This window comes from Fringilla coelebs (genome assembly GCF_963513975.1).
Source record: "Fringilla coelebs genome assembly, chromosome: 6".
Taxonomy (NCBI): domain Eukaryota; kingdom Metazoa; phylum Chordata; class Aves; order Passeriformes; family Fringillidae; genus Fringilla; species Fringilla coelebs.
The window spans coordinates 53373276-53386950 of record NC_140034.1 but is presented as its reverse complement, the minus strand read 5'-3'; the positions used below and the strand labels follow the sequence as shown (position 1 = coordinate 53386950).

General features: G+C 69.5%; 2 protein-coding genes across 2 annotated transcripts; one reads left to right on the top strand and one right to left on the bottom strand.

Moving 5' to 3' along the window:
* Positions 1-1308: 1308 nt before the first annotated feature.
* Positions 1309-5148, bottom strand: SLC43A3 (solute carrier family 43 member 3; the record flags this gene model as incomplete). Its single annotated transcript, XM_084208724.1, has 12 exons — positions 1309-1464; positions 1817-1940; positions 2184-2370; positions 2599-2712; positions 2789-2947; positions 3362-3468; positions 3609-3748; positions 3946-4038; positions 4135-4211; positions 4295-4341; positions 4486-4615; positions 4962-5148. The coding sequence occupies 12 exons, from the start codon at positions 5146-5148 to the stop codon at positions 1309-1311; spliced, it is 1521 nt and encodes a 506-aa protein (XP_084064850.1).
* Positions 5149-9668: 4520 nt separating this feature from the next.
* On the top strand, positions 9669-13553 carry RTN4RL2 (reticulon 4 receptor like 2; the record flags this gene model as incomplete). The annotated part of the gene is made up of 3 exons (XM_084207168.1): positions 9669-9702; positions 11926-12413; positions 12813-13553. 3 exons carry the CDS (start codon positions 9669-9671, stop codon positions 13551-13553), a joined length of 1263 nt encoding a protein of 420 aa, XP_084063294.1.
* Between the last annotated feature and the right edge of the window lie 122 nt (positions 13554-13675).

Genomic DNA, 13675 nt, shown 5'->3' with positions numbered 1-13675 from the left:
CAGTCCCTGCCACCCCAGTGCCATGCCCACACCACCGATGCCACATGCCTGGGGCTGGTGGTGGATGGCAGAGGGACCCCCAGTACCAACCCTCCCCCTGCTGTGCCCTGCACAGCCCCCCGACAGCCCCAGGGGGTCCCTGCTGGTGACACCACCCAGCTGCGCTATGCCGTGGTGAAGAAGCTGCGCACCTACTCGGGCGCCCAGGTGAGGGGACATGAGGCACAGGGGGCATGGGAGGTGCCTGTGGGGCACAGGTGAGTGCCTGGTGCCAGCCTGTGCCCGTCCCCCAGCGCTACTGCCAGGACGTGTACCGGGGCCAGCTGGCCTCTGTGCACAGCGCTGCCCGCAACCAGGAGCTGCAGAAACTGGCACAAACCTACCACATCATCATCGCACCCTGGATTGGAGCTGTCACCGGCCGCAGGGTGAGGGGACTCCGGGGACAAGGGGCTGCCAAAGGGCTGCTGGGGGCTGGTGAGGAGACAGCTGGGGGCTGCTTTGTAGGGGACAAGCCTGGGGCTGGAGACTGGGTTTTGAGGCAAGAGGGGCTGGCTATTGGTTGCTGGGGCTGGTTTTTGGGGTTGAGGGGCTGGGTAGGGGTGGTGAGCGCTCTTCCTGGGGACTGAGGTGTTGGCACAGCAGGCAGGGCAGTGGGAGTCCTACTGGGAGGACTCCAGCCCCTGGAACTACGCGAACTGGGCTCCCACCCACCCCTTCCACATTGTCACCACCTGCACCACCCTCAGCATCCGAGGTAAGGTCACCCAGCCACCGTGTCCGGGTTTGGGGGGTGCTGGGGAGGGGAGCACAGGCTGCTGGGGCATTGGAGGAACATTGGGAGGGCACTGTGGGGAGGGAGGGGCCTACAGGGCACTGGGTGAGCTGAGGGGAGCACCGAGGGCACTGGGAGGGGCACTGGGAGGGGTTACAGGGCACTGGGAGAGCCAAGGGGGGATATAGGGGGCACTGGAAGTGGTTGCAGGGTATTAAGGGGCCCTGGGAACCACCCATGGCCCTGACACTGTCTTTGTCCCCAGATGGGCTCTGGCGAAGCCGCTTCTGCTTCCAGCTGCGCCCCTTCATCTGCCAGTACTGAGCCCCTGGCGCTGCCATGGCACCCCAGTTCCTTTCCCAGTAAAGCAGAGGTGTCCTGAGCCGTGTCTGTGTGCACCAGGGGCCTGGGGATGGGGCTGGGGGCTCGAGGGGGCAGCACAGCGAGCGGAGGGGGCAGCGATGTTTATTATCCCCACCCCACTGGCACAGCACCCCCAGGGCGGTACAAAAATGGTGTTCTGGGTGTGGGGCTCAGTGTGGAGTCTCAGCGTGGATCTCAGTGCTGGGGGGGGCTGCCAAGGGGGTGCCAGCCATGCCCAGCTCCTTGGCTCGCCGCTGGCACTCACGGGCCACTACCACGGGGCTGACAAAGGCCACCAGCACCACGGTGATGAGCCCCAAGTTCATCTGCGGAGGGGAAGAGTATCAGGGCAGGGGTCTGGGGGGCTGTCCCCCCATCCCTTGTGTTAGGCCAGGACTCTTGGGGCAGCACCTCCAATTCCCCAGGAGCAGGACACCCATTTTTCATGGCATAAGATCCCACCACTCCTGGGGGAAGGACTCCATCCCTACCGGGGCAGCATCCCCATTTCCCCATGGGGCAGGACCCCAATTTTCCTGTGGGCAGGACCAGGATCCCCATTGTCCCAAAGGATGAGACCCCCATTTCCCCATGTGGCATGTCCCCTTCCCTCCCAGAGCAGGACCCCATTTCCCCGTGGAGCAGCCCCCCAGCCCTCACTGGGAGGGGCACACTCACATAGAAGGGGTCTCCCTGGAGCGGCCCCTGCACCAGGGCGACACAGGGGTACTGCAGCAGGGCCACCAGTGCTGACAGTGCCATGGCCAGCCCGTAGAGCTTTCCGAAGTGCTGCGGGGGAAACCTGCCAGGCACCCACGTCACCAACAGGCATCTCCTGGCACCCTTACAGCCCCACCCCAGTACCCTGTCCCGACACCTCCACCGTGTCACCTGCCACCCTCCAGCCCCACCGCCATCCTCTGCCACCCCATGCTGACCATGCCACCCTGTCTGTCCCCTGCCACATCCACAACCACAGTGTCACCATGCCCTGCCACCCTAAGCCTTGTGTCCCCCGTGGCCGTGGCTGTCCCCACTCACTCACGCAATGGCCAGGAAGGCAGCGTTGCCGCCGTACAGGAAGGAGCGGCTGATGACCTGCAGCACGAAGGTGCCGAACTGGACGGGCAGGACAGGCACGGCGGCGAACACGGAGAACAGCAGGCACAGCGCCACCGTCACCACCAGCGACAGCACCGCCGACCGCAGGTCTGCTAGCGCGGCCAGGATCCCTGTGGGCGCGGGGATCACGGCATGGGGACACGGCCCTCCCGTGTCCCTTCTCCAGGTGCCGTGGGCCCGGCACAGTGGTGGTGGCAGCAGTGAGGATACAGGGGACAGGGAGCACAGGACTGGGAGGGGTATTACCCCCATAGTGTGGGGCCAAGGAGTGCTGCTGCTTGGGGTGAAGGGCCGTGGGGGTCAATTACCGGCGGGGCACGGGCTGGGGGCTCAGTTACCCTCGGGGCGGGGGCCCTTTCCCCGCTTGTGCCGGTCGAGGATGAGGCCGTTCCAGGGGGCGCAGAGCACCCCGCAGAGCTGGGTGAAGGCGAAGGCGTTGGTGTACGTGCTCACTGTGGGGCAACAGCGTCAGGCGGGCGGGCCGGCCCCGGGGGTCCCCGCCGTGTCTCCCCCGCCACGATGCCTTACCCAGGGCGTGGTCCCCGCGCGCCAGGTGCTCGAGCTGCGGGTTGAGGGTGCCGATGAACAGGTAGTGGCGCAGCTGCATCACCGAGAGCCAGGCCACGTGCCAGGCAAAGAGCCACGAGCAGGCGCAGGCCCGGAACGGCGTCCCGGGGGCGTCCCCACCTGTGCAGGTGTCAGGGTGGGGCACATACAGACACACCCCCCCGGCCGCACCCTCGCCTTGTCCCTGCCACCCGCTGGGGCCTCACAGCCACCGGTATGACCCTGCCCATTTTGATATGTCACTGAGCCCACCCTTTGACCACGCCCACATGCTGCCACACCCAGCACTCCTTCATTTGCATATCCTGGCCGTCCTCCAGCCGCGTCCATCACCAGCCACGCCCACCAACCAGAAGACCACACCTATTTATTTGCATATGCATGACGCCCTCAACCAGTCCATGCACATCCACGCCCCAGGCCACACCCCTCCTTCACATAGCACTGCCCACAGCAGGTGTGGTCACGCCCACCCGATCAAGCCCTTCCCCAAATATAAGCCTCACCCCACCGACCAGATTCCCACTCCGGCACCTCGAGCTATGGGGGGTTCCAGGGGTGTCTCCTCGGGTCCGGCATCTCCCGCGGTTTGCTTGTCCTTGTGGGCCCGGTAGGAGCGGGAACGCCCCCGGCACTGCAGCCTGCGGCAGCACCTGTGTCACCCCGCGTCCATCGGCCGGGGCCGGACCTGCCCAGGGGACAGGACCTGCTGCCCGCAGGGTGGGACCCAGCCCCCCTCTCCCCAGAGCCCCCAGAGGCGGGGCGCAGGCACCCCCCATACCCGTAATCGTAGTCGGGGGGCAGCGGGTAGGGGATGCTGCTGCGTGGCATCAGGAAGAGGGTGCGCAGGAGGTGCCAGGCACTGCAGGCTGCCAGGAAGAGGAACATGGCCCGCAGGGACAGCCCGTGCTCATACAGCAGCTGGGGACAAGGACGGAGTCAGGGACAGAGACAGGCTGCCAGCGGCCACCTGCTCAGGCCTTAGGTGTGTCCCCATATCTGGCCCCAGCAGTGACTCAGCTGTGTCCCACACTGTGTCCACAGTATGGCCGTAGATGTGACCAGCTGTTCCCAGCTCTGTCCTTCCCTGCCACCACTGCCATGTCCCTCGCACCCACCTTGACGATGAGGAAGATGGCGGAGGAGGAGTCGAAGGCCCCGTTGTAGAGGGTGATGATGATGGAGCGGTAGTTCCCAAACAGGTTCCCCACCTGGCACCAAGAGACCCCTGTGTGTCATCAGAGCCCTCCCGTGCCACACAGGGTGTCCTGCCACCACGTGGGTGTCAGGGTTCAGGGGGAACCCACCTGCATGTTGGTGAGGATGAGGAGGATGCCACCCACCGACAGCATGGACATGGCCGGGAAGAGCAGCACCGCCAGCTCTGGGGACACAGGGGTTAGTGGGGACAGGGGTTACCAAAGAGGTGCCCCCAGGGCTGGGGACCCCCTGGCCACAGGGTCTCACCTGGGGTGGAGAAGGCCACAAGCAGGGTCCCGCCAGTGTAGAGGGAGCTAAAGGGGACAGTAGTGACACGTGGGGACAGGAATCACAGGTGATTCCCCTCCCCCAGCCCTTTGGGAGCCAGACCACCCCAATAACGCCCATTCTCAGCAGCCCCCAGCCGTGTCCCCTGTGTCCCCTGGCGCAGGGCTCACATGGCGATGAGGCGCGCAGCTGTGGTGCCGAAGCGGTCGAAGACGACGCCCATGGGGAAGGTCATGAAGTTGTTCATGAAGGAGCCAATGGTGAAGACCAGGGAGAACTGCTCATCCTGCCCACTGCAGTCTGGGAACGGCCATAAGTGGGGAATGGGGACACAGAGACATTGACATGGGGACACTGGGAATACCACAGGTGTGGGGACGCAGGCACCCGGGGACACGGGTCAGCAGAGATGCAGGGGACACCGGGCATGTGGGGACACTGCAGACATGATGGTACCGGAGACGTGGACTGGGGGACAGTGGGCACATGGGCTTGGAGACAGTGGGGACACAGCACTGCAGGGCATCAGGACACTGCAGACAGCAAAGACATAGGCACAGGCACAGTGGGGACATGGGACAGCTCAGGGCATCGGGACAGCGGGGTCACGAGTCAGGGGGACCATGGGGACACGGGGGGTCCATACCAGACCCCAGGGTGAGGTTGGGGCTGGGGGTGGCAGAGGGCTGGCACAGCCCCTCGAAGTAGCCCAGGTCCTTGAGGACGAAGACGAGGGAGGCCCAGCCGAAGATGATGCCGCAGAAGGCGCCGCACTCCAGCAGCCCTGACAGGAGCGTCCCCAGGCGCTTGGCCAGCCCCGCGCCCCCCGCCATGGCCCCTGCCCAGGCAACCACGGGCCTGGCCTGGCACCAGCCTGGGGCGTCTTCGCCAAGCCTGTGGGTCACAAAGGCCAGGCATCACACCGTGCTGGCACCCACCGAGGACACAGGGGCACCTGGCAGCATGAGGCCGCCTGGGCAAAGGCCACTGTGGCCTCAGTTCTGCCCCTGGTCCCTGGCCACAGTGGCTGGCACCGGTGTCCTGGCAGGGCCCCACAGCAGCCAGAGCTCACACATGTGGGGACAGCTGGTGACATGTGGCACACAGCCTTTGACAGACACATACACAGATTTACACACACACATTTATAAGCACACACACAGCTGTTCACAGGCGCACACACAGGTTTGCAGGTATGCACACCTGCACCGTGCCTGCTGACTCCCATCCTGCACCCCTCACCCACCTGCATGAGGCCAGGCCCTCCTGCTGTCACTGTCACCTTCACTGCCGCCCTGCAGTCTGACCCCCAGCAGGGTGGCTGGGACACATCTCCACACCCCCAGTGACTCCCCCTAATCTCCCGGGAGCACACTCGGGTCCCCCAGGCTGCTGGTCCCCGATAGTGCCTCGGGCCCCCTGATAGCACCTTGGGCTCCCCAATGGGGGCTTGGTCCCCTCGCTGTGCCAGGACCCCCCTGTGCTGTCCCTCTTGCCCCAAGCCAGCCTGGCCCGGGACCTGGCACAACCCTGGGGATGCTGGCACACTGCTGGGCACCCTGGTGTGAGCACTGGGGACACCACAACAGACCTCACCCCAGGGACACCAGCACCCTGCTGGGGACCTGGCACGGCCCTTGGGAAACTGGCACTCTTCCCGGTGACGCTGGCACAGCCCCTGGGGACATTGGCACCCCCTCAGGGACACCAACACACCCTCCCCCCCCCCCCCCCCGGGGCCTGGCACAGTGCTTGGGAAACTGGGACAATCCCTGGAGATGCTGGCACAGGGACGAAGAGAAACTGCAGGGGACAGTGACACACCCCCCAGGGCCCCAGCACAGCCCCTGAGGCCCTCCCCTGGGGATCATGGCACAGCCCTCAGTGACACTGTCACACCTCTGGGAACCTGCCACCTCCTGGGCAATCCTGTCATGTCCCCAGGAATCCCCTCACACTGCTGGGGACCGTGACATGTCTCCTGGGGACGCTGCTACCCCAAGCACTGCACTGCACTGGGGGCTGTCACCGTGCTGGGGCTGACAACAGGTCACCCCACAAAGCAGCTGGGGCTCCCCCATAACCCGCACCTGGGTGCCAAGGGCACCGAGGCCACGTCACCCCCAGCTGACTGTCCTCCGTGTCCCCTCACCTCCCTCAGCCACACACAGCCTGGCTCTGCTGCACCGAGCCCTGTCCCCGTGTCACTGCCCAGGGCCTGTGGCTGTCCCGCTGCCCTGCCCGCTGTAATGAGGGTAATGAGCCTCATTACAGTGACCAGCAGCTAAAGATTAACCTGCACAGAGCCGGGGGGGGCCGGCCCGAGGGGACCTGTATTGTTCTTAGCCGCTCAGGTGGCTAAAAATAGTACAGGCAGGGGCTGTGAGAGCAGCTGGGGGGCACCGGGGCTCCCTGACATGAGGGGTTCACTGCCTGGGGCAGCCCGAGCCACTCGCTATGGGTGCCAGCCACTGGGCCTGACTGGGGTATCCTGAACACGCTGTCCCTGCCAGCCGCAGTGGTGTGTCCCCTCAGCAGTGACCCACCATACTGGGGAGACCCCCCGGACTGGTGAGTCCTCCACGAGGGAGCAGGAGGCTCCGGCTCGGCTCAGGGGTTCACATCACCAGTGCCTGTCCCCTCTGTCCCTGCCGTGTCCCCCCAACTCTGCCCGGGCCGTGAACGGGCAGCGGGGTTCACAGGACCTCCGGGGGCTGCTCTAAGGCTGGGCGCCGCTTCCCACCCCTCTGCCCCTGCGGGACGTGGTGTCCTGGGGCGGAGCAGGGGCAACCCCGGCCGCGGGGACTTGGCCCGCACACGTGTGGCGGGGGGGCACACGCGTGGTCCCGGTGGTGGGCAGCCGTGGGGCTCCGCCGTGCCGGCCCCCCGAGCCTCCCCCACGGCCCCGGGGCCAACGCGGCTCCGCCACGCGTACCCCCAGCATCGCCCCGGACGCCCCGGACACCCGCACGGCCACCACGCCGAGCCCAGCCCCGCAGGACACGAGGCCAGGGCCCTCGGTCCCCCTCTTTCCGCATCCTGCTGTCCCGGTCACAGCCCCTTCCCGCCGCCTCCCCGTGTCCATCCGGGCCCCTCCGCGCACCGCGGCTCCTCCCGCCGCATCCCCGCGCCGCTCACCCGCCTCCCGCCCGGCCCGGCGGGGAGGAGACCGGGTACTCCCCTCCCCGGCGCTCCCGGTGCTCCCGGTGCTCTCGGTGCTCCCGATGCCGCGGCCCCTCCCGCCCCCCCCCACCGCGGGCGGAGCGGAGCGGAGCTGCCGGGCCTGGCCGGGCCCCGCCCCCGGGCCCGGCGGTTCGGGGGACGCGGGAGGCGGCCTCGGTGGAGCGGCCCCAGTCACCCGAGGGTCCGCCCAGGAGGGGCCGGCCCGGCACGGAGCCCTTCCCCGCCGATACGCCCCCCGCGGGTGCGCCCTCGGCCTGTCCAGGTGTGACACCTCACCTGCCGCTCCCAAAGTGTCGCTGCTGGCGCCACCCTCGGGCCCCCCTTGGATCGCCCTTCTGGTCACTCCTGGGCCAGTTCTCAGTGATGCCTGGGTCACCCCTTAGGCCGCTCCTGGACACCCCAGGACTACCCCTGGGCTATCCCTGGGCCGCTTCCGCTGTGCCATCCCAGAGCCATTCCCGTACTACTCCGCTGTGTTGGGCTGTGTCCCCTGCCTCTCCCTGGTCCCCCACCCCCTGCCTTCGCCCCGCCCAGGACACTGCTGTCTGCCACCCTCCCCTCCACATCCTCTCCTCCGTCCCTCTGTCCATCCACCAGTGCTTGCAGCCACCCGATCTGTCCCCACCTGTCCCCACTGCTGCAGCCTCGCATCTGCTCTGCCAGCTGCCCTTCTGTCTGTTCATCACCCGTCCATCTGTCCATCACCCATCCATCTGTCTGTCACCCATCCATCTGTCCATCATCGGTCTGTCTGTCACCTGTCCATCTGTCCCCCTCCAATCACAACTCTATGCATCCCATCCATCTGTCCCACAACCATCCAGCTGCCCATTACCTGCCCTTCTCTCCACCTGTCCATCTGTCTGTCCTCCCCATCCCTCACCCATCTCTCCATTCGTCCACCCCATCTCCAGATGTTGTCCGTGCATCTGTCTGTCCACCATCTGTCCTTCTCTCCTTATGTCCACCTGTCCATCAATCCATCCTCCACCTCTCTGTCCACCCATCTGTCCCCTCCTTCCATTCATCCTCCACCGTTCATCCGTCCGTCCATCCCCTCCCTACCCACCCTGTCCCAGCTCCCCACAGTGGGCACCAGCACCCTCAGCCCCCCGGGCGGGCTCCCCCTCCCCGGCTCAGATCGGCGCTGTCCGGCCGGGGGCTCCGCGGCCGGGCTGGGGGCACGGGCGGGGGGAGCGGATGGCGGCCCCTGAGTCAGCCCCGCGCCGCCCACGCCCCCTCCCACGGCTGCCGCCGCACCAGCTTGTGGCATTTCGCTCGCCGGAGACGGCGCCGCAAACACGCGCCGGTGCCAGCCGGTGCCGGTGCCGCCACAGCCCGCGCGGCCACGCGTGTCCCCCCACGCGCGGCATCGGCGCGGGGCCTGTGCATCCCGCACCGCCGCCACCCGCTCTGACCCGGGCCGGGCGGCGCCGCGGCGGCACCACGGACAGCGCCGGTCCGGCACCACGAACAGCGCCGCGGTCCCGCGTGGGTGCGGACCACCGCCCCCCGCGCCCTCCCGGCGGCTCGCTGGGTGCGGGGCTCCCGGTCCCGCCGCACCCACCCTGGGGACAGCCCCCGCGGGGTCCCGCCGTCCATGAGGGCACCAAAGCCCGGCGGCGGTGCAGGGATCGCGGGACAGAGGGAGGGACGGACGGACGGGCAGATGGACGGACGGACGGAGACCACTCTCCGTGTCCCCACAACTCCCCACGCGAGCCCCGCGCCCTGTCTCCGTGGGGAGAGTCCATCACACTCCCGTGTCCCCGTTGGGGCTTCCCCTCCTGAGTCCCGCAGGGCGTGGCCCCCGCGGGCGCCCGCAGCGCGTTCCCCGCCGTCCGCGCCGTCTCCGCCGGGAGTCCCTGTGCCCACCCGTGTCCCGCCTGGGGCGGGCCAGCCCGGGAAGGGTTAAACGGCGGGGCCGGCGCGGGGGGCGGAGCGGCCGCCCCGGGATAAGGCGCGGCGCGGGGAGGGCTCAGCCCCACGGAGCCGCGGGCAGCGCCGCGCCGAGCCCACCCGTGCCCGAGCCCGAGCCCACCCGTGCCATGCCCCGGGGCGGCGGCGGCTGCTGCTCCCGGCGGCGCGGCGGGGGCGAAGGGGGCGAGCAGCCCCCCCCGGCACCGGCCATGACCCCGAGGGTGGGCAGCGCCTGAGCGGCCGCCCCGCCATGCGGCCCCCCACGGCTCGGGACCTGCCCCCAGGTAGGCGCGGGGTCGGGCGGGGTCCCACGGGTGTCGGGTGGACCCTGGGGTGCCACCCGGAGACCTCGGTCCCGGCTCGGGGCGCCCCGCGGCGCTCGGGGTGCGGACGCCCCGGGGTGAGTGGGGAGCCCCCGGTGCGCGGGGACCGCCCCGGGGCCGCCCCGGAACGCGCGGCCCGGCGCGGGGGCGCAGTCCCGGGGCACCCCAGGTTGAGTCCCCCGCGACCCCCGGCTGCCCGGCGCGAGGGGGCCCCCCGACCCACGAGGTGCCTGCTGCCAGCCCAGCCCGAGCTGTGGCTGTCTCACGACCCACGGGGTGGCGGGTGCCACCCCGGGACCCCCAGCCCGGCACGGGAGTGCCCCATGACACGTGGGTACTCGCTGCCATCCCGGGCCCCCCGGGGCTCCGTGGGGGTGCCCCACGAACCCCGGCACGCCCTGTGCAGCACCGGCGTGCGTAGCCCGGCTTCTGGGCGCTCCACGATCCACGGGGTACCCGGTGCCACCCCAAAACTCCCAGCCCGGAGTGTGGGTACCCCACGATGCCCAGCGGGGTGTGCCCCATGTCTCAGGGGGTACGCGGTGCCACCCTTGGACCCCCAGCGCGGCGTGGAGACGCCCCACAGTTCCCCGATTGGGTGCCGCGGGGAGCCGGGAGCGCCCGGGTCACGCCGCGGGTGGGTGCCGCGGGTCTGTGGGGTACCCGCAACTACCGGGGTGGGGGGGTTTAGCACCCGGGGGGGGGAAGCTGAGAACCGGTGACTTCAGCTCCCAACTGAGTCAGCCCGCGGCGTGGGGGAGTGACAGATGGGACGCGGGTGGGGGGCGCACGCCGGCACGGGGCGCCGGGGGAGGGGGGCGGCGCTGAGCAGATGCGCCGGACGCCTCCGTGGGTGGGTGGGGGGTGGGTACCCCCCCCAACTCGCGGAGCACCGGCAGAGGGGAAGGGAGGGAAGGGGGCGGTGGGACCCCTCGGTGCATCTCCGGTGTGACCTCCGGTGCACCGGAGGGTCCCACCGCCCTCCTCCTTCCTCTCCCCTCCCCCGGTAGCGGCGACTGGGCGCATCCACGCATCCCCGGGCGTGGATCCAGGCCGCCGGGCTGAATTATGGATGAAGCTCTCGGGTTGCAGCCTGAGGGGGGGATGGACACGGGTGGGGGGGGGAGAAGGGGGGGATGCTGAACACCCGGAGCGGCGGCGCGTGTCGTCAGCCCGCGCCCACGCGTGCCCCGCCCCACACGTGGCCGTGGCACGCGCGCACGTGGCACCGCCCCGTTTGGGGAGGGGGCACGGACCCCCCCCCAGACTGAAGTGAGGGGGGTCCCAGGGGTCTGTGACCCTGTGAGGGGTTTTGGTGGACCGTGGGGCGGGCACAGTCCCGTGGAAGTGTGGCCACGGCAGGGGGGGTCACGGACCTTTGGGGGTCCCTGGGGAGTGTGGCCCCAGTAGCAGGAGCAGCCCCAGAAGGTCCCAGGTGGACAGGCACTTTTTGGGGTGCCCAGCCTTGGTGCTGTGCAGCAGCACAGCCCTGGGGGGGGCCTCTGGGGACCACAGTCCTGTGGGCTGATGTGGGTCTGGGGGCTGCAAGGGGCGCTCAGTGCTATGGGGTGTCATGACCTTGGGATTCTCCTCGGGGTCTGTGGTGCTAGGGATCTCCTGTGGTGACCGTGGCGGTGTGGGTGGGCATGGCCTCGGGGGGGTCCCTGGGGAGACATGGCCCTCGGGGCCTCCGGGGGCCATGGCCCTGAGGGTGGGCACCGTCGCCTGCCTCGGGGTGTCCAGCCCTACAGGGTGGTGATGACCTTGGCGTTCTCCTGGGGAACCGTGGCCCTATGGAGCTGGCATGGCTTTGGAGGGCTTCTAGGAGTGCCCAGCCCTATGGGGGTGTCATGACCTTGGGGTTCTCCTAGGCAACCACGGCCCTAAGGGTGGGTTCGGTCCTGGGGGCCTCCTTGGGGTGCCCAACCTTATGGAATGATCAGGACCTTGGGACTCTCCCGAGGAACCACGGCTTGATGGGGTGGGCACGGCCCTGGGGGCCTCCTAGAGCCGTCCGTGACCCCCGGGACGTTCCTGGAGTGCCGCGGCCAGGCGGGTGGGCACGGCCCCGGGAGGGCAGAGCTCTGTGGGCTGCGGTGGCCGGGGGGCTGCGGGGGGCAGGCGGCGGCGGCGCGGGGGTCGGGGAGCGCGGTGCCCCGCGCTGACGCCCCGCTGTGCCCTCAGGCGGGCGCCCGGCGGCCCTGCTGCTGCTGGCGGCGCTGGTGTGGGTGCCCGGCGGGGCTCCCGCCTGCCCCGCGCTCTGCACCTGCTACGTCTCGCCGCCCACCGTCAGCTGCCAGGCCAACAACTTCTCCTCGGTGCCCGCGGGGCTCCCGCCCGGCGCCCGCCGCCTCTTCCTGCAGAACAACGTCATCGGGGCGCTGCGGGCGGGCACCTTCGGGCCCAGCACCGTCACCCTCTGGCTCTACTCCAACAACATCTCCTCCATCCAGCCGGGCACCTTTCGCCACCTGCCCGCCCTGGAGGAGCTCGACCTGGGTGACAACCCGCACCTCCGCGTCCTGGCCCCCGACACCTTCCACGGCCTCCACCGCCTCCAGGCCCTGCACCTGTACCGGTGCCGGCTGGCCAACCTGCCCAGCGGCATCTTCCGCGGCCTCCGCAGCCTCCAGTACCTCTACCTGCAGGAGAATGGGCTGCTCTACCTCCAGGTGGGTGAGCAGGGGGGCTGGGCGTTGCCTCCAGGGCACAGAGGTGGGGCTGGTCAGGGTGATGGGTGACGAGCCGTGGAGACGGGATGTGGGACAAAGTGGCGCTGACACGGCCGGGATGCGGGGCAGGGACAGGAGATGCTGAGGGAGCAGGCTGATGGCCGTGGGGCAGGACCCTGGGTGACCCCAGTATGGCAGGGACATGGGACAAGGTCCTGCACGATGCTCACAGAGCAGGGACACAGGAGAGGGTGTCGAGTGATGCTGGCAGGACTAGGCCCCATGGCGGAGCTCTGTGGGCCCACACCAGTGGCTCTCGGGGTGACGCCCACCAGGCAGGGCCACAGAACAGCACAGCGGGCCCCCACCCCACACCCACCCCTCTCCCCTTCCCCGCAGGACGACCTCTTTGCCGACCTGGCCAACCTGAGCCACCTCTTCCTGCACGGCAACCGGCTGCGGGCGCTGTCGGAGGGCGTCTTCCGGGGGCTGTCGAGCCTGGACCGCCTGCTGCTGCACGCCAACCGGCTGGCAGCCATCCACCGCCGCGCCTTCGGGGGGCTGGCGCGCCTCACCATCCTCTACCTGTTCAACAACAGCCTGGTGGCCCTGCCCGGGGACCCGCTGGCCGCGCTGCCCTCGCTCCAGTTCCTGCGCCTCAACGCCAACCCCTGGGCCTGCGACTGCCGCGCTCGCCCGCTCTGGGCCTGGTTCCGCCGCACGCGCGTCTCCAGCTCCCCGGTGCCGTGCGCCAGCCCCCCGGACCGCCGCGGCACCGACCTGCGCCACCTCCGCCCCCGCGACTTCGACGCCTGCCCCGAGGACGACGACGACGACAACGAGGACATGGAAGATGGCAACGGTGGCAATGGGGTGGCGGTGATGGGCACCCCGGGGCGGGCGCTGGGTCGCCCCGGCACCCTCCCGGCCGCGCCGCCCTCCGCCTTCTACCGTGACGGGCTGCCCCCCCACGACCTGCGGGGACCCCAGCCCCGGCCGCCCCCCCCGTCCCGTGACTCCCGCGGGCCCCCCGAGGACGCCAGCTGCCCCCACGACCCCTGTGCCCCCATGGCCGCCGCCGCGCCCCACCGGCCCCCTGCCCTCCTGCCCCTCCTGGCTCTGATCCTGCCCCGACTCTGAGCCCCCCTCGGCGCCCCCGGGGGTCCCGGCTCCTCGGGGCGCCCGTGCCCCCCTTCTCCCCAGGGGAGGCCTCTAGAACTGTGGGGAACAGCCGGCGGGGGGACCGCAGGATGCAGAAGGGG